The sequence below is a fragment of the Chiloscyllium plagiosum genome, unplaced genomic scaffold, assembly GCF_037043375.1.
Source record: "Chiloscyllium plagiosum isolate Xiang-an unplaced genomic scaffold, Cpla_swu_hap1 HiC_scaffold_10, whole genome shotgun sequence".
NCBI classification, from domain to species: Eukaryota; Metazoa; Chordata; class Chondrichthyes; order Orectolobiformes; family Hemiscylliidae; genus Chiloscyllium; species Chiloscyllium plagiosum.
In genome coordinates this window covers 79,654,825-79,682,622 of record NW_028270148.1, presented here as the reverse complement: position 1 = coordinate 79,682,622, position 27,798 = coordinate 79,654,825, and the positions used below count along the sequence as shown (strand labels likewise).

Genomic DNA, 27,798 nt, shown 5'->3' with positions numbered 1-27,798 from the left:
TGAAAAAACTAGTAACCTTACCTCATCAGCACACAGAACCTTTTTTTTGGTTAGAAGAGGAGGATGGGTGGGAGACTCTAAAGTAGTGTTTTGAGTAAAGCAATCACCCAAATATATTACCTCACTTACTTATTCAGCAGTTCCGTGTCTACTCCTGTTCAGCGTGCGCTCTGCCTATTCACGAGATAAGTTACTAATGTACCTTCCCAGCAGCCCCACAGCCCTCGCTTTCACTGCTCCCACTGCTGCTGCAAAAATGGAAGCTGCTGATTCTGAGTTAAGTTTTTATTGGGTGGAGTCTATAGTATAACCGCAATAAGGTGATCATTTTTTTTTTTACTTCTCAGTTCCACATAACTTCATTAGATGCTCCCTCAAGATTATCTTCCTAAGTACAGCCTTAATGTCATCCTTAACCAAAAATGCCACTCTGCCTTCTCTCTTGACCCCCTTTCAACCAATCCAATAGCACCTATAGCCTGGAACATTAAGCTGCCAGTCCATCCCATCCCTGAGCTGCATTTCTTTAATAGCAATGACATCCCAGTTCCATATTCCTAACCATGGCATAAGTTCATCTGCCTTACCTGTTAGGCCTTTTTCTAGAGATCTACAGTACAGACAAAGGCTCTTTCGGCGCATCATATCCAAAACAACCACATGACTATTCTGCTCTCATTTTCTAGCATTGCCTTCTATGCCTTGGCATTGCAAGTGCACATCTAAATACTTTAATGTTATGATGAGGTTTCTGCCTTCCCTTCCAGGCAGTGAGATTCAGATTTACACCACTTTGTGTGAACAAGATTTTTGTCACTTCTGTTCTAAACCTTCTTCCCCTTAAATCTACACCCCTGGACTTTGATCTGTACATTAAAGGAAAAGTTTCTTCCTGTCTACCCTATCTTTGTCCCTCATAATTTTAAATGTCAATCCTGTCCCCTCTTAATCACCTCTGTTCTAAGTAAAACAGTCCTAATCTGTTTAATCTCTCTTCATAATAGAAACTTTCCAGCCCAGGCAACATTCTGGTAAATCTCCTCAGCACTCTGTCCAGCGCTATTACATAATGCCTTAGCTGTGGCATAACAAGTGCATAACCTCCCTGCTCTTAAACTCTATGCCTTGGCTAATAAAGGTGAGTATTCCATATGCCTTTTTGACCATTTTATCTCCCTGTCTAACTTTACTTTATGGGATCAGTGTGCACCAAGTATGTGCACACCAAGGTCCCTCTGATCCTCGAAGTTTCTTGAGTCCTATCGTTCATCATGTATTCCCTTGCCTTTGTTTGTCCTTCCCAAGTGCAATACCTCACATTTATCTGGATTAAATTCCATTTGCCATTGATCAGCCCATCTGACCAGCCTGTCTATGTCTTCCTATCTCCAGGCTAACCACTTCACTATTTGCCACTCGCCAATTTTTGTACGTTTGCGACCTTACTGATCAACCCTCCTACATTCAAGTCTAAATCATTTATATAAAGCGCCAACAACAAGGGCCCCACCACTGACCATTGTGGGACGCCACTGTCCCTGGACTTGCAGTCAGAATAACACCTTTCGGCTATCACCCTCTGTTCCCTGTTACCAACTAATTGTTGATCCTGTGTGCCAAATTCCCTTGGATCCCATGGATTCTTATCTTCGCTATCAGACTCTGATGTGGAACATTATTCAAAGTCTTCTGACATCCGAGTAGACTATATCCTCATGTACACAACTAGCCACTTCTTCGGAAAATTCAATCAAGTTGCTCAAGTGTGACCTGCCTTTAACAAAAGCATGCTGACTGTTCTTGATTAATCCCTGCCTCTTTCAAATGCAGATTGATTCTGTCTCTTAGAATTGCTTCCAAAAGTTTCCCTACCATCAAGGTTAGACTGAACATGTTAAGGTTTCCTAGTTTATCCTTTGATTCATTCTTGAATAATAGTATCACATTGGCTGTCCTCCACTGATTTGGCACCTCTTCTGTGGCCAGGGAGGAATTGAAAATTTTTGTAAGCACCTATGCTATTACCTGCATGCCTGACTCAAGATCTGTGATACATTTCATCTGGGCCTTGAGGATTGTCAACTCTAAAGCTTGCCAGACATTCAAAGACAAAAAAAAACTGCAGATGTTGGAATCCAAAGCAGACAAGCAGGAGACTGGAAGAACACAGCAAGCCAAGCTGCATCAGTAGGTGGAGAATTCAACGTTTGGGTATAACCCTTCTTCCGGAATGGAGGTGAGGTTAGAGGGGTGCTGCAGAAAGGGGGGTGTGGAGCGTGGAATGGTGAGATAGTGATAGGTGAACACAGGTTTTTAGATTAGATTAGATTAGATTACAGCGTGGAAACAGGCCCTTCGGCCCAACAAGTCCACACCGACCCGCCGAAGTGCAACCCACCCATGCCCCTACATTTACCCCTTACCTAACACTACGGACAATTTAGCATGGCCAATTCACCTGACCTGCACATCTTTGGACTGTGGGAGGAAACCGGAGTACCCGGAGGAAACCCACGCAGACACGGGGAGAACGTGCAAACTCCACACAGTCAGTCGCCTGAGGCGGGAACTGAACCCAGGTCTCAGGCGCTGTGAAGCAGCAGTGCTAACCACTGTGCCACCGTGCCGCCCACTAGGTGGTAGGTACGACCTAGTTGGTCGATGGCAGGAATGAACCTCCTCTATACCTGTGATAATTTATTCAATTGTATCACAGAGTATAAGCAACAGTGCAGCACAAGAATGACCCACCAATACTGAGCTGACACATGATGCACTTCTAAGCTAAAAGCCTTTTGCTTAAAAGTGGTGTGTATACCTCAATTCTTTGCATGTTCCTCTATCTGTCAGTATGCCTCTTAAATGTTGCTGTTGTATCTGACTCTGCCACCACGTCTGACAGCCCATTCCAGGCACTAATCAACCACTGTGCCTTAAAGAATAAATGCCTCTCACATCTCCTTTAAACTTACTCTCTTTTATCTTCAACCCATGTCTCCTAGTAATTGATATTTCTATCTTGGGAGAATACTTTGACTATACATTTCATCTATTTTGTAAACTACCTCTAGGTTGTTCCTCATCCTTCGACATTCAAATGAAAAGAAACCAACTTTGTCGAATCTCTCCTTATAGCTATATATGCTCCAAACCAGGCAACATCCTGGTTAACCATTTGATTTGATGTTTTTGTTGTCATAGGTACCGAGATACATCATTCTTTTGGTGTGGTGACCAAAACTGCACATGATATTACAAACAAGGTCTAACTACAGTTCTGCACATGACTTGCTGTAACATGACTTGCCAATTTTATACTCTGTGTCATCCCTTTCAGTAATGATGCTGACCCAAAGTGTTCCTCTGGTTCCACTTGCAAGTTACCACTGTGGTCTTTAATGGGCCTCTTTGAGTTATTATCCTTTTGCCCTTAATGCACCTGTAAAGCATTGGATCTTCCTTTGTTTTACTTTCCAATGTCCTTTCAGGTTGCTCTTTAGCGGCCCCAATGTCCCTTTTAAGTTCTCTCTTGCACATTCACTGATGAGACGGAATTTCTAATCTGAGAAGATAGTTAACATGTGAAATTCATTATCATGGAGTGCTGTCAAGACTGGATAATTAAGCATATTCAGGGCTGAGATAGACATTTTTTAATCATTAAGGGAATCAGGGTTGTATCAAAAAGACAGGAAGGTAGAGTTGAGGATTATCAGATCACACCATGACCTCACTGACTGTAGGAGTAAAGTTGATGGGCTGATTGCTCAACTCCTATGTCTTATGATCTAAGAAGCATTAAGTTGGATATGTTAGGTCTTGCTTTAAGATTGGTGTACAAAGATCATATTGCACCTTTTTTAAAATAAAAGCCTTTTTAAGCCTAATAAGGTGTACAGAGTATACGTTCACTTCTAAATTCTCTTGTGGCAAGTTGATTTGTCCAGATATTTTTAATCTTAGAACAGATTCTCCCTGTCATTTTCGCATTGTCATTGCTAATGTTAGTTCAGACTAAGTACATATTTTTGCTTTGGTGATATGCATAACTCATGACTTGTGAGTCATTGGAAATTTTGAAAAGTGTTTTGTAACAGGAAACAATAGTTAATTCAGTTCTGCACATTTGACCTCTAGCCCGTCTTGTACTCTCCATATAGAATATTCTGTAACTGGTTATCAATGTTAATATATTTGACAGGTTTTACAGAACAATGCAAAGTACCAGGTGGTCCCAAAGAAGCTAACTATTGGCAAGCGGTTGGCCCAGTGTCTTCACCCAGCACTGCCCAGTGGTGTCCATCGAAAAGCACTAGAAACCTATGAGATCATCTTTAAAATCATTGGCTCTAAAAGACTGGCCAAGGATCTTTTCTTATACAGGTGGGCTATATATTAGTTATTTTCAGAAAAACAATAAGAATTGCATTCTTGAAAGGTGGAGATCTATGAGCAGTTATGGCCTGTGGATCACAAATAACCCAAATGAATATTACTGAAAAAAGCGATATATTGATGAAACGTCTCAATTTTCACTTATTGGGATAAACGAAAGAATACTAGGTTTCCAATAATCACAATTTATGCAACTCAGTAAAAGGATTTTCATCAGTTGGCAAATCAGTTTTGATTGACGAATATGTTATCACTGAGAAATCAATAGAACTTAGAGGCGTCCCAAATTCTTGGATAATTAAAAATATACACAAGGTTTAAACCTGTTTGCAGAGAGTGGTACTCTGCATCTGTAAGTATGTCAGTTCCAGTAAATGTAAGTGAGCCATGGTTAAACTTGATTATTAATTTTTATTGGTTGTTAGTGTACTTAATACCATGCTTAAGCTTGTTCAGAAAGTGTTGCAAAATTGACGAATCATATTGAAGACATTTAGCGACTGGTTAACAATGTTTTATACTGTGACTATTAAATGTAACTGAAGATGTGTATTGTTCCAGTACATAATGAAATTCATACAGTATAAATTATTGTAAGATGGAAAAATTTTTTTTTGGTCTGATGGCATCATTCAGTTAGTGGAAAGCTTCTGATAATCTGTCAAGTTTGGAACATAGCTCAGCTACTGTTACTAGCAGTGACTTACTTCCGGGTGAGTTTGTTCAAGTCTTGCCCTATTTAAAATTATTTGGGAGCCGTACTTTGCTTATTAAGAACAATTTAAGATACATTTTGTTTGATTCAATTAGCTAGTTGCTATAACTGACATCACACTGGCAATGAAATTCATACAGAATATTGCAGATGATTTGTGAGGTAGAGAACCTTTTTAATGCACTGATGGCCTCAGTCAAATTGTGTCGACTTTCCAACTTAATCAGCATCCTTTTCACTTGTAATGCAAACATTGTGAAGATCATTTGAAATTTGGCATTCGGTGTTTTTCCTGATGAGCGCAAGAAGGAAAGCTTTAGCAGCATGTCTCTTTTCTCAGCAGTAATAAACATGTAAAGCAATTCATTTGAATGTAAAACTTGTGTAATATTGCAACAGCGATTGTTACTCCATTAGATTTAAGATTGTTATGGAAAAGGACAAGGAATTGGCCTATAATCAAAGTTATTAATGGGGTGGAGGCACTGATTTTGATGAGATCAGATATGATTTGACCTGAGGCTAAGACTCCACAGGCTGAAAGGGAATGATGACCCTTGGAATTGGGTAGTGCATTAACATGAGTAAGAGGACAAGACAGGCAGAGCGAGAATCCCCTGTGGCTATTTCCCCGAAAAGCAGACATGCAGGTTGAGATACTGTTGAGAGGAATGGCCTCTTGGGGGGAAAAAGCAACAGCCAAATTTGTAGCACCAGTTAGCTTGCTGCGAAAGGGTGGAACAAAAAGTGTGGAAATGCAATTGTCATATGTTATTCAAATCATTTCTGTGGCTGCAAATGAAAATCTAGGATGATTTGCTGCCTCCCTGATACCAGGGTCAAGGACGCTTCAGATTTGCTATAGGACATCCTGGAGGGCAAGGATGAATAGTCAGTGGTCATGATGCGCATTGGTACCAATGACATGAGTTAAAAAAGGATAAGGTCCTAAAAGCAAGATACAGGGATTCAGAAAACAAGCTGAAAAGTAGGACCTCAAAGGTCATGATTTTAGGATTGCTACCAGTGCCACTTGCTTTGGCAGAGTGGAAATTGCAAGATACGATGAATGAATAAATGACGAAAGAGATCGTTAGGGGAGGGTTGCAGATTCCTGTGGCATTGGGCTGCTTCTGGGAGAAGTGGGGCTAATATAAACTGGCCAGGTCTAGGAGTGATGCCGGGGGTGGGGGGATATTTCTCCTGTGGTTGGGGAAAATTAACAAGGCCACAGTTTAGAAGAAAATTGTAAGAATCGGATGATGAATATTTAAAAAGACCAATCTGAAGACTTTGTGCCTGGGTGCACAGAGGATTTGAAATAAAGTAGATTGATTAATCATGTAGCTGTAAATGTAGTTGGGAATATGATGACTTGGCTGCAGGCTGTCCAGGGAATGGGAGTTGAAAATGTAGGGGTATTCAGTATTTAGAAAGGACAAACAAATGAAAAGGCGGAGGATTATATCCTCATAAAGAGGATATAAATATAATATTGAGGAAAGATACTAGCTCAGGCAATGTAGAATTTGTGTGAGTAGAAGTGAGAAATTGGCATGAAAAAGCGAAACACTTGAGGTTTGGGAGCAAATTAAAGTCAACAAAAGAGGAACCATGGGATTGATTAAGAAAAGGAAAATAGAGTATGAGGCTAAACTTTTACAGCACAAAACAAAACAGACTGTGGAAGTTTATAAAGATTGGTGAAAGCTACTGAAGATCGATTAAAGTCAGAAACAGGGAAATTTATGATCGGTAATAAAGAAATGGCTGACTATCTACTTTGCTTCTGCCATCACCAATGAGGTCATGAATAATGCATAGAAATGACAGGGATCACGGGGTTTAATGAGATGGAGGAACTGAAGAATATCTGTATTAGTAGAGAAATGATTAAGGTGAAATTGATGGGAATGAAGGCTGATAAATCCCCAAGATCAGGTAATCTATATCCCAGAGTAGTTAAGGAAGTGGCTTTAGAAATAGTGAATGCATTGGTTGTCACTTTCGAAACTTCTTTGGACTCTGGAGCAGTTCTTAACATATTGGTGGATAGGTGGAATAAGCTCACCATTTATTAAGAAGAATGATAAAGAGAAAACAGAACTTGTAGGCCAGTAAGATTTTATAAGCAAAGCACTTAGAAAACGGTAGAATCAGACACAGACAGCATGGATTTGCAAAAGGGAAATTGTGCTTGATGAATCTACTGGAATTCTTCATGGATGTGATGAGTAGAATTGATCAAAGAGAGCCAGTGGATATTGTTTGTTGTGAAAATCCTTCTGAAATTCAAAATGTCCCACAAGAGATTAATGTGAAAACCTAAACTGCATGGAATTGGGTAGTGCATTGACATGGGTAGAAAGTTAGTTAGCAGCAGGAAAGAAAGATTAGAAGTAAATGGGCCTTTTTCTGAATAGCAGGCAGTGTTTCGTAGGTTACTACAGGGACGGGTACTAAAACTTCATCTATTTACAGTATATTTGATGTGGAAAATAAAATGTAATGTCTCAACATTTGCAAATGAGAGAAAGCTGGGTGAAAGGGTATGCTGTGAGGAGAATGAAAAGAGGGTAATGTGTAATTTGGACAAGCTGAGTGGGCAAAAACACTTTAAAGCACCCATGATCAAGGCCTCTTTGTTCAGCAACACTTCCCAGGACCTTACCATTAAGTGTATACGTCCTTTCCAAAATTCACCACCTCGCATTTATCTAAATTAAACTCCATCTGCCAATCCTTGGCTCATTGACCCATCTGATCAAAGTCCCATTGTACTCTGAGGTAACCACCTTCACTGTCCACTACACCCCCAATTTTGGTGTCATCTGCAAACTTACTAATTATACTTCCTATGTTCATATCCAAATCATTGATATAAATGGCAAAAAGCAGTGGACCCAGTACCATTTGTGGGCGGCATGGTAGCACAGTGGTTAGCACTGCTGCCTCACAGCGCCAGAGGTGACTGACTGTGTGGAGTTTGCACATTCTCCCGTGTCTGCGTGGATTTTCTCCGGGTGCTCCGGTTTCCTCCCACAGTCCAAAGATGTGCAGGTCAGGTGAATTGGCCATGCTAAATTGCCCATAGTGTTAGATGAAGGGGTAGATGTAAGGGTATGGGTGGGATGCACTTTGGCGGGTCGGTGTGGACTTATTGGGCCGAAGGACTTGTTTCCACACTAAGTAATCTAATCTAATCAATCCTTGTGGTACACCACTGGTCACAGGCCTTTAGTCTGTAAAGCACCCCTCCACCATCACTCTGTCTTATACAATCAAACAGTTTCTTAAATATCAGTCCAGCAGACAGCCTGGTAGAAGATGGGCTGTCATTCAACTAGCTTTAGGTCTAATATTGGGAGAAGAACAAACCCTTTCTACAAACAGTTGAAATTCCTTATATTAATTTATTTTGTTTCTCACTGATTAAAGGTTCGATGTTTATTTTTATTTTTTGGAAGGCTTCAAATTCTAGTTGTCCTGAGCCATGATAAGTCATGATGATCTGAATTATTACTGCATGATGGAAGGGCAAAAGATTTAGACTGACTGGATATCTTGTTCAAAGAGGTGTCATAGGTATAACAGACCAAATGGCATCTCTGCTGTACTGTGAAGTTATATTCGAAGTTCAATCATTTGAGAATGAGAGCAATTCATCCAGCACTCCTACTTTTGACTGTCATCAAACAACAGTGTGTGACTGTGCGTGCATGAAATTGTGCATTTCTTGGTGAGCAATTGTGTCTCTGTGCCATCTGCCTGTGTGCATGTTTATAGGAGTGTATGTAAGCACATTAGTGTACATGTATTTGCACATGTCTGTGTCAATGACATTAGGAGATCAAGAAAACAGCTGCAACCTAGTAACATAAAAATAAAAGCTGGAATTGACCGTATGGCCCTTTAGTCTACTGCACTATTCATTATGATCATGCCTAACCTTTTACTTCAGCTCCCTGTTACTACCTCATCCTCAAACTGTTACATTTCTTTTATGTGCAAAAATCCAGCAATCTCAGTCTTGAATGTACTCCATAACTGAACAGGGCGAAAGTGAGTACTGCAGATCATTTATATAAAGGATGAAAAGTAGTGGACCCTTGTGGCACTCCACTGGTTACAGGCCTCCAGTCTGAAAAGCAACTGTCCACCACCACCTTTTGAGCCAGTTCTGTATCCAAATAACTAGTTCTCCTGAAGATCTTGACCCACGGGAGGGGTCCCTCGGTTCTGCGATTGGTCAAATAAACACTAGCAATTCGGTCTGGTTCTGCAAGATTTCACACTTCATTATCACGGCCGGGCTCAGGTTGTCCAGCGACACAGAAGTTAAACAGAAACTGTGTGTGAATGGCTTAAAACAAGAACAATTTTTATAAGAAATAGTACAACCTTAATTACAGAGCAAATCCAATAAAATGTAATTAAACGACATTTATATAAAATAAAATGACATTGAGTAGCAGGTTAGCCCAATGATATTTCCTGGGAACCAATTTTGTTTTGCACATTTTATCTCTCTGCACCTGCATCTACAAGGTCAGTTAGGATGGTTAGTAATGTCCTATCTAGCTTCGTTAATTCCATACTGTGACGGAAGCATTGCCTGTTAACCTTTGGTTCTGTTAGTTCTGGAATGCAGCTTTTAGCAGGGTAAAAAGCCATTTTAAACAGAGTTGTCAATTTGCACCTAGAAGTTACTTTGTTACTTACATTAAGACGCCATTTTGTTGTTAGTAAAGTCATGTATTAAATGGTTGCTCCTGACAACAGCCTAAATCCAGATTTTAGATCCTCACTCCCTGTATTCCATGAGATCTAACCTTGCTAACCAGTCTCCCATGGGGACCCTTGTCAAACACCTGACTGAAGTCCATATAGATCAGGTTACACACAGCACGGGGCAACTTATTCGTAGAATAGTTTTAGTACGGAAGGATGCCATTCGGTTTCTTGTGTCCTCTCTGCAGGAATAAGTCACTGGCTTATTTCCATAGCCTTGCAATTATTTTCTTCATCCAGTTGGTTTTTGAAAGCTTCAATTGCATCTGCCTCTTGGTCCGTACAGGTTGGAAACATTTGTTAGTGCTTCTGCAATTGCATTCTTTCTTCTTTCAGCAAAGGTTTAGATCATAGATTGCTTACAGTGTGGAAACAGGCCCTTTGGCCTAACATGTCCACACCAACACTCTGAAGACTATCCCACCCAAACTCATTCCCCTACATTTACCCCTGACTGATGCGCCTAACCTACACATCCCTGAAGACGATAAGCAATTTAGCATGGACAATTCACCTAATCTGCACATCTTTGGATTGTGGAGGAAACCGGAGTACCTGGAGGAAATCCACACAGACACAAGGAGAATGTGTAAACTCCACACACAGTCGCCTGAGGTTGGAATTAAACCCAGGTCCCTGGTGCTGTGAGCCACCGTGCTGCCCCAATATTTTATACAGGCATAGAAACCCTTTTAAGAGGCTGTTATTGGCTAATTAGTTATTAGCACATGGGTGATTTTGGGATATTGTAGGTGGACAAGCTGAGAATAGTTCACAGGTTGGTGCAACATTGAGGGCTGAAGGGCCTGTTCTGTGCTGTATTGTTCTATGTTCTAAAATTGTAAAATCTCTTGTGACAGTGGTAGTGCACCATTGCCTGGGTCAGAAGGTTTACATTCAAGTTCTACCTGTCTTGGAATTGCCATAGCATCTGAACAGGTTAATTAAAATATTTAAGTAGAGCAGAAACTATGGTTGGTCACGTTAATGGTGGTTATTAGTGAAGTTCTATGCTGGGAAATTATGATCAAGTCTAGCTATCATGGCTATCTTGCCCTGTAGAGTATATGGAGATAAAAGATTGTAAAAGACAAAATTTTTCAGTCAAGGACATTTGATACCACCATCAGCGGACTTGTACTAAAATCATGTAAACTACCACTCAATGCAATGTGTTACAGAAGATTGGCCATTGCCTGGAAGCATACCATGCATTATGTACACTTTTGTGGAGTGGTTATGAAATTGGAGCAATAATGTTGCTTTGGAAATAGGAAAAGAAATAGAAATCCAACTACTTCATTAGGCAGGGGCTCCTGCTATCACTATGCAGTCTGCACTAATTACCACTTCAATCCTGTGCAGTCTGGTTAACACTTCACAGCCTGTGAAGCCACACTGTTAAAACAGTTGCGATAAAAGAAGAGGTCTATTTTCTTGTTAGGGCTATTGTCTTGACAACATCCGTTGCATTGAGAATTGGCAGAATTAGATCAATTTTCCAGTTGTGGATTCCTTCCAATAGAAACAAACGTGTGGATCTTGATTTAACATGCTGATTTGGTTGTAACACTACCTACATTGAAGTTACTTGGTGGTCTTCAGTTCCTATGCTCATTAATGATAAATAGCTGTTTAACTGAAGTACAGAAAGGCTGAAAGTGGTTTTAAAACTATATTTATAAAGAAATTGCTGCCTTTCAGAGAGGGATTGGAAAACTGATTTTGGATGTTTGGAAATTATTCTTTCCTCAGCTCTGGCCTTTTCCCTCTTCTTGTCAATGCGGCTATGTCTGTCAAACCTGTGCTGTTGAGCTTATATGAAGTCTATTTCTTGCCTCTGGGTAAGACTCTGAAACCAGGACTGCAAGGACTGTTGACTGGGGTGTTGCCTGGTCTGGAAGAAGGCTCTGAGTACTACGACAGGTGAGTAGATAATTGAATATAAATATGATGAAAATGTCCTTGGGGGTGAATGTTACTGTTTGTTTCATGTCTGCATTACATATGTTTAGCTGAGGAGCCTTTTTAATGAAAATAAATGCTGAATATATAGTCAAGCACTAATCCACTATTTGTAATAGATTGTGTAAAGTGATTACTTGGTGACAAATTATATAAATATTTTAGCACTTGTGAGATTTGTTTTTAGACTTAATATATAGCAGATAAGTTCCATAGTAATTATAAAGTGAATTTAAACATCTCATTGGTTAAAAATGAAATAAATACAAAATAACAATAAACAACGCAAGTATGATCTTTCATGGTTCTAAGTTATGCCGAATAGCTTCATCTTCTATCAGATTTACTGACAGCTGCATTTTAAAACTCATCTTTGAGTTAGTCATGCATCCTTTTGAAAACAGTCAAAGAGATGTACAGCATGGTCGGTCCAAACCGTCCATGCCGACCAGATATCCTAACCCAATCTAGTCCCACCTGCCAGCTCCCGGCCCATATCCCTCCAAACCCTTCCTATTCATATACCCATCCAAATGCCTCTGAAATGTTGCAATTGTACCAGCCTCCACCACATCCTCTGGCAATTCATTCCATACACTTCCCATTCTCTGCGTGAAAAAGTTGCCCCTTAGGTCTCTTTTATATCTTTCCCCGCTCACCCTAAACCTATGCCCTCCAGTTCTGGACTACCCGACCCCAGGCAAAAGACTTTGTCTATTTATCCTATCCATGCCCCTCATAATTTTGTAAACCTCTATAAGATCACCCCTCAGCCTCCGACGCTCCAGTGAAAACAGCCCCAGCCTGTTCAGCCTTTCCCTGTAGCTCAAATCCTCCAAACCTGGCAACATCCTTGTAAATCTTTTCAGAACACTTTCAAGTTTCACAACATCTTTCCGATAGGAAGGAGATCAGAATTGCACGCAATATTCCAACAGTGACCTAACCAATGTCCTGTACAGCCGCAACATGACCTCCCAGCTCCTGACCAATACTCTGACCAATAAAGGAAAGCATACCAAACACCTTATTCACTATCCTATCTACCTGCGACTCCGCTTTCAAGGAGCTATGAACCTGCACTCCAAGGTTTCTTTGTTCAGCAACACTCCCGAGGACCTTACCATTAAGTGTATAAGTCCTGCTAGGATTTGCTTTCCCAAAATGCAGCACCTCACATTTATCTGAATTAAACTCCATCAGCCCATTGGCCCATCTGGTCCAGATCCTGTTGTAATCTGAGGTAACCCTCTTTCCGTCCACGACACCTCCAATTTTGGTGTCATCTGCAAACTTACTAAATGTACCTCTTATGCTCGCATCCAAATCATTGATGTAAATGACAAAAAGTAGAGGGCCCAGCACCGATCCTTGTGGCACTCCACTGGTCACAGGCCTCCAGTCTGAAAAACAACCCTCCACCACCACCCTCTGTCTTCTACCTTTGAGCCAGCTCTGTATCCAAATGGCTAGTTCTCCATGTATTCCATGAGATCTAACCTTGCTAATCAGTCTCCCATGGGGAACCTTGTCGAATGCCTTACTGAAGTCCATATAGATCACATCTACTGCTCTGTCCTCATCAATCTTCTTTGTTACTTCAAAAAACTCAATCAAGTTTGTGAGACATGATTTCCCACGCACAAAGCCATGTTGACTATCCCGAATCAGTCCCTTTCCAAATACATGTACATCCTGTCCCTCAGGATTCCTTCCAACAACTTGCCCACCGCTCTATAGTTCTCTGGCTTGTCTTTACCGCCCTTAAACAGTGGCACCACGTTAGCCAGTCTTCTGGCACCTCACCTGTGACTATCGATGATACAAATATCTCTGCAAGAGGCCCAGCAATCGCTTCTGTAGCTTCCCACAGAGTTCTCGGGTACACCTGATCAGGTCCTGGGGATTTATCCACCTTTAACCGTTTCAAGACATGCAGCACTTCCTCCTCTGTAATCTGTACATTTTGCAATATGTCACCATCTATTTCCCTACAGTCTATATCTTCCATATCCATTTCCACAGTAAATACTGATGCAAAATATTCATTTATTGTCTCCCCCATTTTCTGTGGCTCCACACAAAGGCCGCCTTGCTGATCTTTGAGGGGCCCTATTCTCTCCCTAGTTATCCTTTTGTCCTTAATATATTTGTAAAAACCCTTTGGATTCTCCTTAATTCTATTTGCCAAAGCTATCTCATGTCCCTGTTTTGCCCTCTGATTTCCCTCTTAAGTATACTCCTACTTTCTTTATGCTCTTCTAAGGATTCACTGATTTATTTTTAGGGAGAATTCTGTTCATTGTACCAATTACTATGTTCATTCATATGTAACTGAGTAATCTTCATTTTTTTTTAATCATTCCTTTTAATGTAACTTTTTTGAATGAATGAACTCATAGGTCATTCAGCTATAACGCTCGTTTTGTCAATTTGAATTTGCAATAACACGATTGATGAATTGAGGACACTATTTCTACAGTGCAAACTTTTAAAATGTGTGTTGATTGTAATGTGATTACATTGCCAACAGATTAAGCATTGTTTCTAAAATGCAATTTTTATATCATATGGGGTTGCCCAAGAGCGTGCATGTGTTATAGAAGAATTCCCTGTATGGAGAATAAACTGAAATTCATTTGCATTGTATTAAAATTGTGCAGTGTTACATTTCCTGTGATGGCAGGAAGTGGTGTTAATGTAGAAGTTTCAGTATCAGTCATGTTTCTCTGTCACCATCATTTGCTGTTTTATCTTTTCCCACTAATTATGCAGTTGCATGTTAGTGGGCTAGTATTCTAGAAAATGCAGTAATCACTCATAGTTATGAAAACATCCTTAGTGATAGAAACTGTCATTAGTTTAGGTACTTACATGTTCACCAGAATTATAATTGAGATGCCTGGGCAAATAATCCAGGGAATTAAGTAAGTGAATTCAAATTTAGTTGAATTTGAACTAAAGTCTGATACAAGAAACTAGTGTTAGTAATTATGATCATGAATCTATTGCATGGTTTTAAAAACCCTATTTCACATAAAAGGAAGAAACTTGCAATGATTTTCTGGTATGGTTTCAGGAGTAATTTGGTTGATTCTTAACTGAAGTGATGTGGAAAAGCCATTCTAATCTGTTCTATGTCACAGTAAATAGTTTAATTGCATCACTGCTGATGGAGCTGGCCAGATCCTTAAGGACATAATTGTCAGACTGGGTTTGCAGTAGCCATGGAGAGAATATATGGGAGAAATCTACTTAGCCTTGATCTCAGCAATCATGGATGCATTTCACAAGGCATTTTTGGAAGGCTCCACGGAAGGATCCTATATCTCACACAACTTTGTGGATTTGTATCCTTTATTCATGTACTGTCCACCCGTTGTTAGGATGAATCAAGGTTAGTTTGCAGAGTGCAGCAGGCTTTCGTAGAAAGCTTTTGTAGCTTGGTCACTAGAGCATACTTGACATATAATATAGCAAGAATGTTTCTTTTGAACAAGCTATTGTATTCCGTTCTCACCTTCAATATTATTTTGATTTCATTTCAATCTTCAGTCACTTCTTCAAAGGTAGGTTCCTTGTGGAATGTGTGCAAAACTATTGTTACTGTTTATTGACAAGAATCTATGAATTATAGTTTTTTTTTGTAGAATTGAATTGGCTATGCTATATTGTCCGTAGTGTTAGGTGAAGGGGTAAATGTAGGGGAATGGGTCTGGGTGGGTTGGTCTTCGGAGAGTCGGTGTGGACTTGTTGGGCCGAAGAGCCTGCTTCCACACTGTAAGTAAAAATAAAAATAAAATAAATAAAATTTGCTTTCTCGATGATAGTTTGATTCTGAAGGAAGCATTAATTCAATCCAGCCTTTGGTTTGTCTAACAGATAACACAGGATATAATTCTAGCACATAGTATGGCCAGTATACCACGTAACTGCATGTGAATGTAAGAGCAGATTAAGGCCATTTGGCCCATCGAGTCTTCTCTGCCATTTGATCATAGTTAACCTCTGCTGGACTCCCTCCAAGGCCATCCTTCCTTAGATACAGGGCCCAAACGTGTTCACAGTATTCCAGAGCCTTATACAGGCTCAGCAGTGTATTGTACTTAGTCCGATGATATTTCCTGGGAACTTCCACATCCAAGCACCTTTATCTCCCAAAACTACTTTCTCCACTTGCACTTACAAGGTCAGTTAGGATGGCTAGTAATGTCTTATCTAGCCTAGTTATTTCTATGCTGTAAAGAAAGAATTTTCTGCTAATCTTTGTTGGAGCGTGTTATCATTAATTCAGGAATGTAGCTTTTAGCAGCTTTAAGCAGAATTGTCAATTTGCAGCCTAGAAGCCATTTTATTTTGTTATTTGCATTAAAAAGCCATTTTATTGCTGCCTATGTTAGTAAGAGCATGTATTAAATGATTGTTTCTGACTACAACTAGTTACTTCAGCCTGTACTCGGATTTCAGATCCTCACACCCAGAATGACCCCACGACCCTATCCCTATAACCCTACATTTACCGTGGCTAACGCATCTAATCTATACATTCCTGAAGATTATGGGACAATTTAGCAATGCAAATCCATCTTACTCCATTCTTGGAGTAAAGAAACTGGAGCATCCAGAGGAAACCCATATAGGCACAGAGGAGAATATGCAAACTCTACACAGAAAGTCACCCACTGGTGGCATTGAACCCGGGTCCTTAACACTGTGAGGCAGCAGTGCGAACCATGGAGCCACTGTGCTGCCTCTAATTAGTATTAAACAAGCTGACTGACTCAAATTCAGTGAAGGATTTGCAAGAGCATCACAGGATCAGAACCAAGTAGACCTGAAAATGGTGAAACTGCAAGGTGCATACAAATACCAAACAGTGGGAAGCAGCACCTTCTTGACCTCACTAGGTGGTTCATTGTTAATATGTCCGGTCAGTTCTGCCACATTCAATTGTGAAGAATGGAGGACAATAGAGAAGGCTTCAGGACCATCCTTATCCTTCTCCTTTATAGGTGGAGCCTACAATATTGGTGCAGAAGACCATGTTGAGGTGTTTGTAATCATTTTCATCTAAGAGATTAATTCATCATGACTTCTACCACTATCACAACTTTTTTTTAGATTAGATTAGATTACTTACAATGTGGAAACAGGCCCTTCGGCCCAACAAGTCCACACCGCCCCGCCGAAGCGCAACCCACCCATACCCCTACATTTACCCCTTACCTAACACTACGGGCAATTTAGCATGGCCAATTCACCTGACCTGCACATCTTTGGACTGCGGGAGGAAACCGGAGCACCCGGAGGAAACCCACGCAGACACGGGGAGAACGTGCAAACTCCACACAGTCAGTCGCCTGAGGCGGGTATTGAACCCGGGTCTCTGGCGCTGTGAGGCAGCAGTGCTAACCACTGTGCCACCGTGCCGCCCACAACTGTCTGCCTATAGCCAATTTTCTTTTATATTCGTGGAATGTGAGTACCGCTGGCTGGCCAGCATTTATTGCCTGTCCCGAGTTGCTTTTGAGAAGGTGAATTTACTTCTGGTCCTGGGGATTCAGCGAAGAAACAGGGTAATCCAAGATGGAGGATGGGAAAAATTTCTAGCGGTAAGAGCTGCTCCTTTTTGTGGAGGTATTTTAGGTGTTGGAGGTGATTTCCTTGAAATTCAGGAGCAGCAATTACTGTTTTATATGCTGTTGCATTGTTTTGGAACTTTGGGAAAAAAAAGTCAAAACAACAGCAGTTTTAAAAGGGAGAAGAGCAGACAAAGGAAGCACATGGTGAGGACAGTGCAGGAGAGAGAGAGAACCTGCACAGTTACCGCCTTGGTGTTTGAATTCCTGCATCGCTGGACATCGGAGTGCATCTGGGAAAATTAACAAACAGTGAAATTCACAACTAATCTTGGAGGAACTGTTGGGTGAAGTTCACAGCACAGAATCAGATAAGTTAATTGTTGTTTTAAGTCTGTCCAAGAGAGAGGCTGCAGTATTGAGTACAGTGGATTCTTTCTTGATTATATGTTTTTGGAGATGAGTCTCTTGATTAAACTTAAAATATAAGCCATAGCTACTAATTTAACCTGGGGCATTGTTTGTAGAGGAATAAGATGGTGTTATTTTCTGGGTCAGTAGATTGTGAAGGAGCAAAAATGGCCTTTGCAGTGATATGTACTTGTCAGATGTGGGAGTTTAAAGAGAGTTTAAGGGTTACTGCGGATTATGTCTGCCATAAATGCTGTTGGATGCGAATCTTATCAGATCGAGTGGATTGATTGGAGAGACAGATAGAAGTGATGAGGAATTTGCAAAAGCAACAGTATGTGATGGATGATAGTTATAGGAAGGGGGAAATGTCTCAGATACGGTCACCATAGATGCGTTAACTCCAGGAAGGGTAAGAGAGGTAGGCAGCTAGTGCAGGTATCATTTGTGGATATAACCATCTCAAACAGGTATGCTGTTTTGGAAAATTTAGGGGGTGATGGATTCTCAGGGGAACGTAGCACGAACAGCCAAGTTTCTGATATTGAGACTGACTCTAATGCAACGAGGGGTACGTCGGCTTCCAAGAGATCAGTTGTGTTAGGGGATTCTGTAGTCAGAGGTACAGACAGACGTTTCAGTGGCCAGCAGAGAAAAAGCAGTGTGGTGTGTTGTTTCCCTGGTGCCAGGATCAAGGATGTCTCAGAGAGGGTGCAGAATGTTCTCACGGGAGAGAGGGGCCAGCAGGAGTTCATTGTCCACATTGGAACCAATGACATTGGAAGGGAAAAGGTTGAGACTCTGAAGGGAGATTAGAGAGAGTCAGGCAGAAATTTAAAAAGGAAGTCCTGAAGGGTAGTAGTATCTGGATTACTCCCAGTGCTATGAGCTATTGAGGGCAGGAATAGGAGGATAGAACAGATGAATGCATAGCTGAGGAGCTGGTGTATGGGAGAAGGATTCACATTTTTGGATCATTGGAATCTCTTTTGGGGTAGAAGTGACCTGTACAAGAAGGACGGATTGCACCTAAATTGGAAGGGGACTAATATACCGGCAGGGAAATTTGCTAGAACTGCTTGGGATGATTTAAACTAGTAAGTTGGGGGAGGTGGGACACAGGGAGATAGTGAGGAAAGAGATCAATCTGAGATGGGTACAGCTGAAAAGAGAAGTGAGTCAAACAGTCAGGGCAGGCAGGGACAAGGTAGGACTAATAAATTAAACTGCATTTATTTCAAAGCAAGGGGCCTAACAGGGAAGGCAGATGAACCGAGGGCATGGTTAGGAACATGGGACTGGGATATCATAGAAATTACGGAAACATGGCTCAGGGATGGGCTGGACTGGCAGCTTAATGTTCCAAGATACAAATGCTACAGGAAGGATAGAAAGGGAGGCAAGAGAGGAGGGGGAGTGGCATTTTTGATAAGGGATAACATTATAATTGTGCTGAGGGAGGATATTCCCGGAAATACATCCAGGGAAGTTATTTGGGTGGAACTGAGAAATAAGAAAAGGATGATCACTTTATTGGGATTGTATTATAGACCCCCCCAATAGTCCGAGGGAAATTGAGAAACAAATTTGTAAGGAGATCTCAGCTATCTGTAAGAATAATAGGTTAGTTATGGTAGGGGATTTTAACTTTCCGAACATCGACAGGGACTGCCATAGTGTTAAAAGTTTAGATGGAGAGGAATTTATTAAGTGTGCACAAGACAATTTTCTGATTCAGTATGTGGATGTACCTACTAGAGAAGGTGCAAAACTTGACCTACTCTTGGGAAATAAGGCAGGGCAGGAGATTGATGTGTCAGTGGGGGAACACTTTGGGGCCAGCGACCATAATTCTATTCGTTTTAAAATAGTGATGGAAAAGGATAGACCAGATCTAAAAGTTGAAGTTCTAAATTGGATAAAGGCCAATTTTGACGGTATTAGGCAAGAACTTTCGAAAGCTGATTGGAGGCAGACGTTCGCAGGTAAAGGGACGGCTGGAAAATGTGAAGCCTTCAGGAATGAGATAACAAGAATCCAGAGAAAGTATATTCCTGTCAGGCTGAAAGGGAACGCTGGTAGGTATAGGGAATGCTGGATGACTAAAGAAATTGAGGGTTTGGTTAAGAAAAAGAAGGAAGCATATGTCAGGTATAGACAGGATAGATCGAGTGAATCCTTAGAAGAGTCCAAAGAAAGTAGGAGTATACTTAAAAGTGAAATCAGGAGGGAAAAATGGAGACATGAGATAGCTTTGGCAAATAGAATTAAGGAGAATCCAAAGGATTTTTAACAAATATATTAAGGACAAAAGGGTAACTAGGGAGAGAAAAGATCAGCAAGACGGGCTTTGTGTGGAGCCACAGAAAATGGGGGAAGACAATAAATGAATATTTTGCATCAGTATTTACTGTGGAAAAGGATATGGAAGATATAGACTGTAGGGAAATAGATGGTGACATATTGCAAAATGTCCAGATTACAGAGGAGGAAGTGCTGCATGTCTTGAAACGGTTAAAGGTGGATAAATCCTCAGGACCTGATCAGGTGTACCCGAGAACTCTGGGAAGCTAGAGAAGTGATTGCTGGGCATCTTGCTGAGATATTTGTATCATCGATAGTCACAAGTGAGGTGCCAGAAGACTGGAGGTTGGCAAACGTGGTGCCACTGTTTAAAGTAGGGCTGTAAAGCCAAGCCAGAGAACTATAGACTGGTGAGCCTGACCTCGGTGGTGGGCAAGTTGTTGGAGGGAATTCTGAGGGACAGTATGTACATGTATTTGGAAAGGCAAGGACTGATTCGGGATACTCAACATGGCTTTGTGCGTGGGAAATCATGTCTCACAAACTTGATTGAGTTGTTTGAAGAAGTAACAAATAAGATTGAGGGCAGAGCAGTAGATGTGATCTATATGGACTTCAGTAAGGCATTCAACAAGGTGATGAGCAAGGTTCGATCTCATGGAATTCAGGGAGAACTAGCCATTTGGATACAGAACTGGCTCAGAGGTAGAAGACAGGGGGTGGTGGTGGAGGGTTGTTTTTCAGACTGGAGGCCTGTGACCAGTGGAGTGCCACAAGGATCGGTGCTGGGCTCTCTACTTTTTGTCATTTACATCATTGATTTGGATGCGAGCATAAGAGGTACATTTAGTAAGTTTGCAGATGACACCAAAATTGGACAATGAAGAGGGTTTCCTCAGATTAATGCAATGAGGGGTACGTCGACTTCCAAGAGATCAGTTGTGTTAGGGGCCTCTGTAGTCAGAGGTACAGACAGACGTTTCTGTGGCCAGCAGAGAAAAAGCAGAATGGTGTGTTGTTTCCCTGGTTCCAGGATCAAGGATGTCTCGGAGAGGGTGCAGAATGTTCTCACGGGGGAGAGGGGCCAGCAGGAGTTCATTGTCCACATTGGAACCAATGACATTGGAAGGGAAAAGGTTGAGACTCTGAAGGGAGATTAGAGAGAGTCAGGCAGAAATTTAAAAAAGGAAGTCCTCAACAGGATCTGGACCAGATGGGCCAATGGGCTGAGAAGTGGCAGATGGAGTTTAATTCAGATAAATGCGAGGTGCTGCATTTTGGGAAAGCAAATCTTAGCAGGACTTATACACTTAGTGGTAAGGTCCTAGGGAATGTTGCTGAACAGAGAGACCTTGGAATGCAGGTTCATAGCTCCTTGAAAGTGGAGTCGCAGGTAGATAGGATAGTGAAGAAGGCATTTGGTATGCTTTCCTTTATTGGTCAGAGTATTGAGTACAGGAGGTGTGAGGTCATGTTGCAGCTGACAGGACGTTGGTTAGGCCACTGTTGGAATATTGCATGCAATTCTGGTCTCCGTCCTATCGGAAAGATGTTGTGAAACTTGAAAGGGTTCTGAAAAGACTTACAAGGATGTTGCCAGGGTTGGAGGATTTGAGCTACAGGAAGAGGCTGAACAGGCTGATGCTGTTTTCGCTGGAGCGTCGGAGGCTGAGGGGTGACCTTATAGAGGATTACAAAATTATGAGGGTTATGGATAAGATAAATAGACAAAGTCTTTTCCCTGGGATCGGGGAGTCCAAAACTAGAGGACATGGGTTTAGGGTGAGAGGGGAAAGATATAAGAGAGACCTAAGGGGCAACATTTTCACACAGAGGGTGGTACATGTATGGAATGAATTGCCAGAGGATGTGGTGGAGGCTGGTACAATTGCAACATTTAAGAGGCATTTGGATGGGTATATGAATAGGAAGGGTTTGGATGGATATGGGCCGGGTGCTGGCAGGTGGGACTAGATTGGGTTGGGATATCTGGTCGGCATGGACGTGTTGGACCGAAGGGTCTGGTTCCATGCTGTACATCTCTCTGACACTATGACTGTATGATACTATAATTAAAACAAATACAGCATAGAAACAGGCCCTTCAGCCCACCAACAAACACCAAACTATACCATTCCCATTTATCTATACTTAGTCCATAGCCGACTATGCCTTGTCTTTTAAATAGGAGACAGTGAGGTCTGCAGATGCTGGAAATCAGAGTTGAGAATGTGTTGCTGGAAAGGCACAGCAGGTCAGGCAGCAACCGAGGAATAGGAAAATCGACGTTTCGGTCCAGAGCACTCCAGCACAGCAACACACTCTGAACTTGGCGTTTAAATGCTCAACCAGATGCTTCTTAAATATTGCAAGAGTACCAGCCTTCACTAACCTGTCAGGCAGCGAGTTCCATATTTCTCCCACCCTCTCGTAAAAGAAATTGCTCAGATCTCCTGGAAACTACTCACCTTAAACCTATGTCCTCTGGTTTTAGACACCTCTGTCATGGGAAAAAGATTCTCATGACCTATCTTTTCTGTGCCTCTTATTTTGTATTCCTCAATCAGATCCCCTTCAGCCACTTCCGCTCCAAGACAAACAAACCCAACCTATCCAGTCTCTTCTCATAAGAGACTTTCTTTTTCTGGCAATATCCTGGTGAATCTCCTCTGCATTCTTCCCAGAGCAGTCATATCCTTCCAATAATGGGGTCCATATCTGCACACATTATTCCATTTATGGCCTAACCAATGCTCTATAAAGTTGCAACAAGACTTCCTGCTCTTATACTCTATGCCCTGGCTAATGAAGGCAGGCATCCATAACCACCTTCACCACTCTATCTACCTGTGTTGACACCTTCAACCAAATTCCTTTCTTCCTCCATATTCCCTAGGTATCTACCATTCACTTGGCATATCCTTCTCATATGAGAACTCCCAAAATGCATCACCTCACATTTATCTGGATTAAATTCCATCTGTCATTACTCTGCCCAGTTTACCAATTGATCATTATCAGACCGTAGCCTTAGACTATCTTCCTCACTATCAGTAACACTGCCAATTTTTACATAATCTGCAAGCTTACTAATTATGTCTTCTGAGTCTAGATTAGAGTGTTGCTGGAAAAACACAGCAGTTCAGGCAGCATCCGAGGGACAGTAAAATCGATGTTTCGGGCAAAAGCCCTTCATCAGGAATACTTCCAGCATCTGCAGTCATTGTTTTTACCTAATGATGTCTTCTGCATTCTCATCAACTATGTTAATGTACATCACAAACAGCAAGGATCCCAGCACTGATCCATGTGGCACACTGCTGATCAGAGGTTTCCAATCGCAAAAAATAACCCACCACTGTCACCCTTAGTGTCCTTTTTGTAAACCAGAAATCTCTCAACACCAGATTATAGTATCATGTGACTTCTGACCACCACCACAGTCCAACCTATCAAATTTTTAAGCCAGTTTTACATCCAGTTTCATAACTTGCCTTGGATCCCATAAGAGGAGAAAGTGAGGACTGCAGATGCTGGAGATCAGAGCTGAAATGTGTTGCTGGAAAAGCGCAGCAGGTCAGGCAGCATCCAAGGAACAGGAGAATCGACGTTTCGGGCATAAGCCCTTCTTCAGGAATGAGGAAAGTATGTCCAGCAGACTAAGATAAAAGGTAGGGAGGAGGGACTTGGGGGAGGGGCGTTGGAAATGTGATAGGTGGAAGGAGGTCAAGGTGAGGGTGATAGGCCGGAGTGGGGTGGGGGCGGAGAGGTCAGGAAGAAGATTGCAGGTTAGGAAGGCGGTGCTGAGTTCGAGGGATTTGATTGAGACAAGGTGGGGGGAGGGGAAATGAGGAAACTGGAGAAATCTGAGTTCATCCCTTGTGGTTGGAGGGTTCCTAGGCGGAAGATGAGGCGCTCTTCCTCCAACCGTCGTGTTGCTATGGTCTGGCGATGGAGGAGTCCAAGGACCTGCATATCCTTGGTGGAGTGGGAGGGGGAGTTGAAGTGTTGAGCCACGGGGTGATTGGGTTGGTTGGTCTGGGTGTTCCAGAGGTGTTCTCTGAAATGTTCCGCAAGTAGGCAGCCTGTCTCCCCAATATAGAGGAGGCCACATCAGGTGCAGTGGATGCAATAGATGATGTGTGTGGAGGTGCAGGTGAATTTGTGGCGGATATGGAAGTATTCTTTGGGGCCTTGGAGGGAAGTAAGGGGGGAGGTGTGGGCGCAAGTTTTGCATTTCTTGCGGTTGCAGGGGAATGTGCCGGGAGTGGAGGTTGGGTTAATGGGGGATGTGGACCTGACCAGGGAGTCACGGAGGGAGTGGTCTTTTCGGAACGCTGATAGGGGAGGGGAGGGAAATATATCCCTGGTGGTGGGGTCCGTTTGGAGGCGGCGGAAATGACGGCGGATGATACGCTGTACATGGAGGTTGGTGGGGTGGCAGGTGAGGACCAGTGGGGTTCTCTCCTGGTGGTAGCTGGAGGGGTGGGGCTCAAGGGCGGAGGAGCGGGAAGTGGAAGAGATGCGGTGGAGGGCATCGTTGACCACGTCTGGGGGAAATTGCGGACCTTGAAGAAGGAGGCCATCTGGGTTGTACAGATTTGGAACTGGTCCTCCTGGGAGCAGATGCAGCGGAGATGAAGGAATTGGGAATATGGGATGGCGTTTTTACAGGGGTCTGGGTGAGAGGAGGTGTAGTCTCGGTAGCTGTGGGAGTTGGTCGGTTTATAGTAAATGTCCGTGTTGATTCGGTCGCCCGAGATAGAAATGCAAAGGTCTAGGAAGTGGAGGGAGGAGTCTGAGACAGTCCAGGTGAATTTGAGGTCTGGGTGGAAGGTGTTGGTAAAGTGGATGAACTGTTCAACCTCCTCATGGGAGCACGAGGCAGTGCCGATACAGTCATCGATGTAGCGGAGGAAAAGGTGGAGGGTGGTGCCAGTGTAGCTGCAGAAGATGGATCCCATAAGGCAGTTACCTTTAGATCTGCCTTCCAAATGGGGCCTTTTCAAAGATCTTACTGAAGTCCATATAAATAGTTAATGTTGATGAGTACAAATCACTGTTTTTGACACATTGTCCTTTTCCTGTACTTGAAAGCTATTGCAAAGACATTCAAAATGTGCAGCAATTCTAAGTTGTATTAATGAGCAATTATCAGTTTTTAAGTAATCCACATTTTGACTGAGTCCCCCTCTTTCATTTCTACTATCGTTGTAGTTTTTGTTTTTACAAATTTTGATATGCCTTGTAAGTTTTCTTTCCATGTGCCCTTTTTATCCCTGTTTTGTCAGCCTTTGTTATTCATAATACCTCCGGAATTAACAGGATCAGTGCTATATTTTGCATTATTGAATTATTTTTCCATTTAGTTTTATGGTGTTTGGTTTTACATTAACTCTACTATCTTTGCACAGTTGCTGTCAGAGTTGCTAGCTTTCTCTAGCAATTTCAGTTTTTGAACTAAATATTGGTTCATTGTTCATTACTAAGTCAAATACAAGTCAAATGCAGAAAACTGCCCTGGACCATTGGAGACATTCACTACATTTTTGACATGCTGATTGTTTCAATCAATATGCAAGTTGAAATCCCCCAGCAAAACCATTTTGACCTTCATATATGTTTAACTAATCCCTACATTTATGCACCATTGCCAGTCTGATACAAATCAGGTCTTTGAATCCTTTGCACTTGTTTGGAAAATTGCAGCTCTAGCAAAGTTCGTGGCTGATCCATATCAAAATAATGCCCTTGATTGCCCCGACTAACGCCTAAAACATTTACTCTCTCTCCCATTGGTGCATCATGGCTGCAATATGTACAGTATTCAAGTTATTCACAGCAACTTGTCAAGACTTCTTCCATACCTATGACCTCTTTTAATCTGAGGACAAAAAAAGCTAGCACCTGGGAACCCTGTCACTTTTCAGTTACCAGCCATCCTTGTTAGTAACAACTAACTCCAGTAAAGGATTAACTTTAAAAAGAAATGTTAAATAATCTCTAATATCTCTAATGTTTGAAATTCACCTTAATGATGGAAAAATATATAATTCTGAAAAAATCTCATTATTTCGTTCGTTTGTTCGTTTTATATCTGAGTGATGGAGTTGTATGTTTACACTTTTAGTTATGGTGTCAGCCTTTCCTAAAAGCCTGACTTCAACTTGATATGTTAACCCGAGGATGTGATGGTTAACTGAATACTACTTTCGGTTCTTATCAGTAGAATTGTAGTTTTTGGGAAATGTTGAACAAGTTAGGGATTTTCTTCTTTTAGAAACAGAAGACTTAACATTTCTATAAGATCTCCTATTTTAACATGAATGGGCTGGACAGAATGTGCCCAATGTCTCTAACTGTATGCAAGGGATTGCTTTGTGGTCAGGGTCCTGCTGGTTAGACCCAAGCGAGAGCAAAAAGTGAATACCAGACTTTGCTGAGGAGAGCAAGCAGCAACAAGGTAAAGGTAAAACTTTTTTTTTAACCTAAGTCCACCAGTTGTTAAAGTGACCGATAGCAGTTAGTGGAGTGATATGTGAGAGATCAGGGAGCAATTGACTGCTCCTGACAACTATCTGCAGGATGTGTGTCTGGCTGCAGCTCCTCTCAGACCACGTGGATCGATTGGAGTGACAGTTGGAAGCACTGAAGAACATACAGGATGCAGAGTGTGAGATAGTTGGTAGCTTTGTGAAGGTGGATGGAGTCATAGAGAACTACAGCACGGAAACAGACTCTTCGGTCCAACTCGTCCATGCCGACCAGATATCCTAACCTAATCTACTCCCATTTGCCAGCACTTGGCATGTAATCCTCTATACCCGTCCTATTCATACAATTTAAAAGGCATTTGGATGGGTGTATCAGACTCCACCACTTCCTCTGGCAGCACCTTCCATACATGCACAACCCTCTGCGTGAAAACGTTGCCCTTTAGGTCCCTTTTCTATCTTTCCACTCTCATTCTACATCTTTTAGATTAGATTACAGTGTGGAAACAGGCCCTTCGGCCCAACAAGTCCACACCGACCCGCCGAAGCGAAACCCACCCATACCCCTACATTTACCCCTTACCTAACACTACGGGCAATTTAGTATGGCCAATTCACCTGACCCTGCACATCTTTGGACTGTGGGAGGAAACCGGAGCACCCGGAGGAAACCCACGCAGACACGGGGAGAACGTGCAAACTCCACACAGTCAGTCGCCTGAGGCGGGAATTGAACCCGGGTCTCTGGCGCTGTGAGGCAGCAGTGCTAACCACTGTGCCACCGTGCCGCCCACAAGTTCTATACCCTCTAGTTCTGGATTCCCCTACCCCAGGAAAAAGACTTTGTCTATTTATCGTATCCATGCCCCTCATGATTTTATTAGGGAACTGGACCGTGTTAGGGAACTGGAGCTGGAGTTGGATGAACTTCGGATCATTCGGGAGGCAGAGGGGGTCATAGATCAGAGTTATAGGGAAGTAGTAACTCCAAAGATGGCAGATAGATGGGTTACAGTGAGGGGGACTGGGAGGAAGCAGCCAGTGCAGGGACCTCCTGCGGCCATTCCCCTCAAGAACAAGTATACCGTTTTGGATACTTGTGGGGGGGATGACTTACCAGGGGTAAGTAACGGGGCTCAGGTCT

The 27,798-nt window shown here is 42.1% G+C and overlaps 1 protein-coding gene across 13 annotated transcripts in view; it reads left to right on the top strand.

The window, feature by feature from the left end:
• Nucleotides 1-27,798, top strand: part of dop1a (DOP1 leucine zipper like protein A) — a 355,628-nt gene that overhangs the window by 37,626 nt on the left and 290,204 nt on the right. For all 13 annotated transcript variants that reach the window (XR_015758480.1, XM_087991490.1, XM_087991491.1 and 10 more), the window contains 2 exons: nt 4,202-4,383; nt 11,657-11,827. Coding sequence is in view for 12 of the 13 variants with exons in the window: in XM_087991490.1 (XP_087847616.1) it covers nt 4,202-4,383; nt 11,657-11,827 (353 nt within the window). In the remaining variant the exon portion in view is untranslated. The remainder of the gene's footprint in view (nt 1-4,201; nt 4,384-11,656; nt 11,828-27,798) is intronic.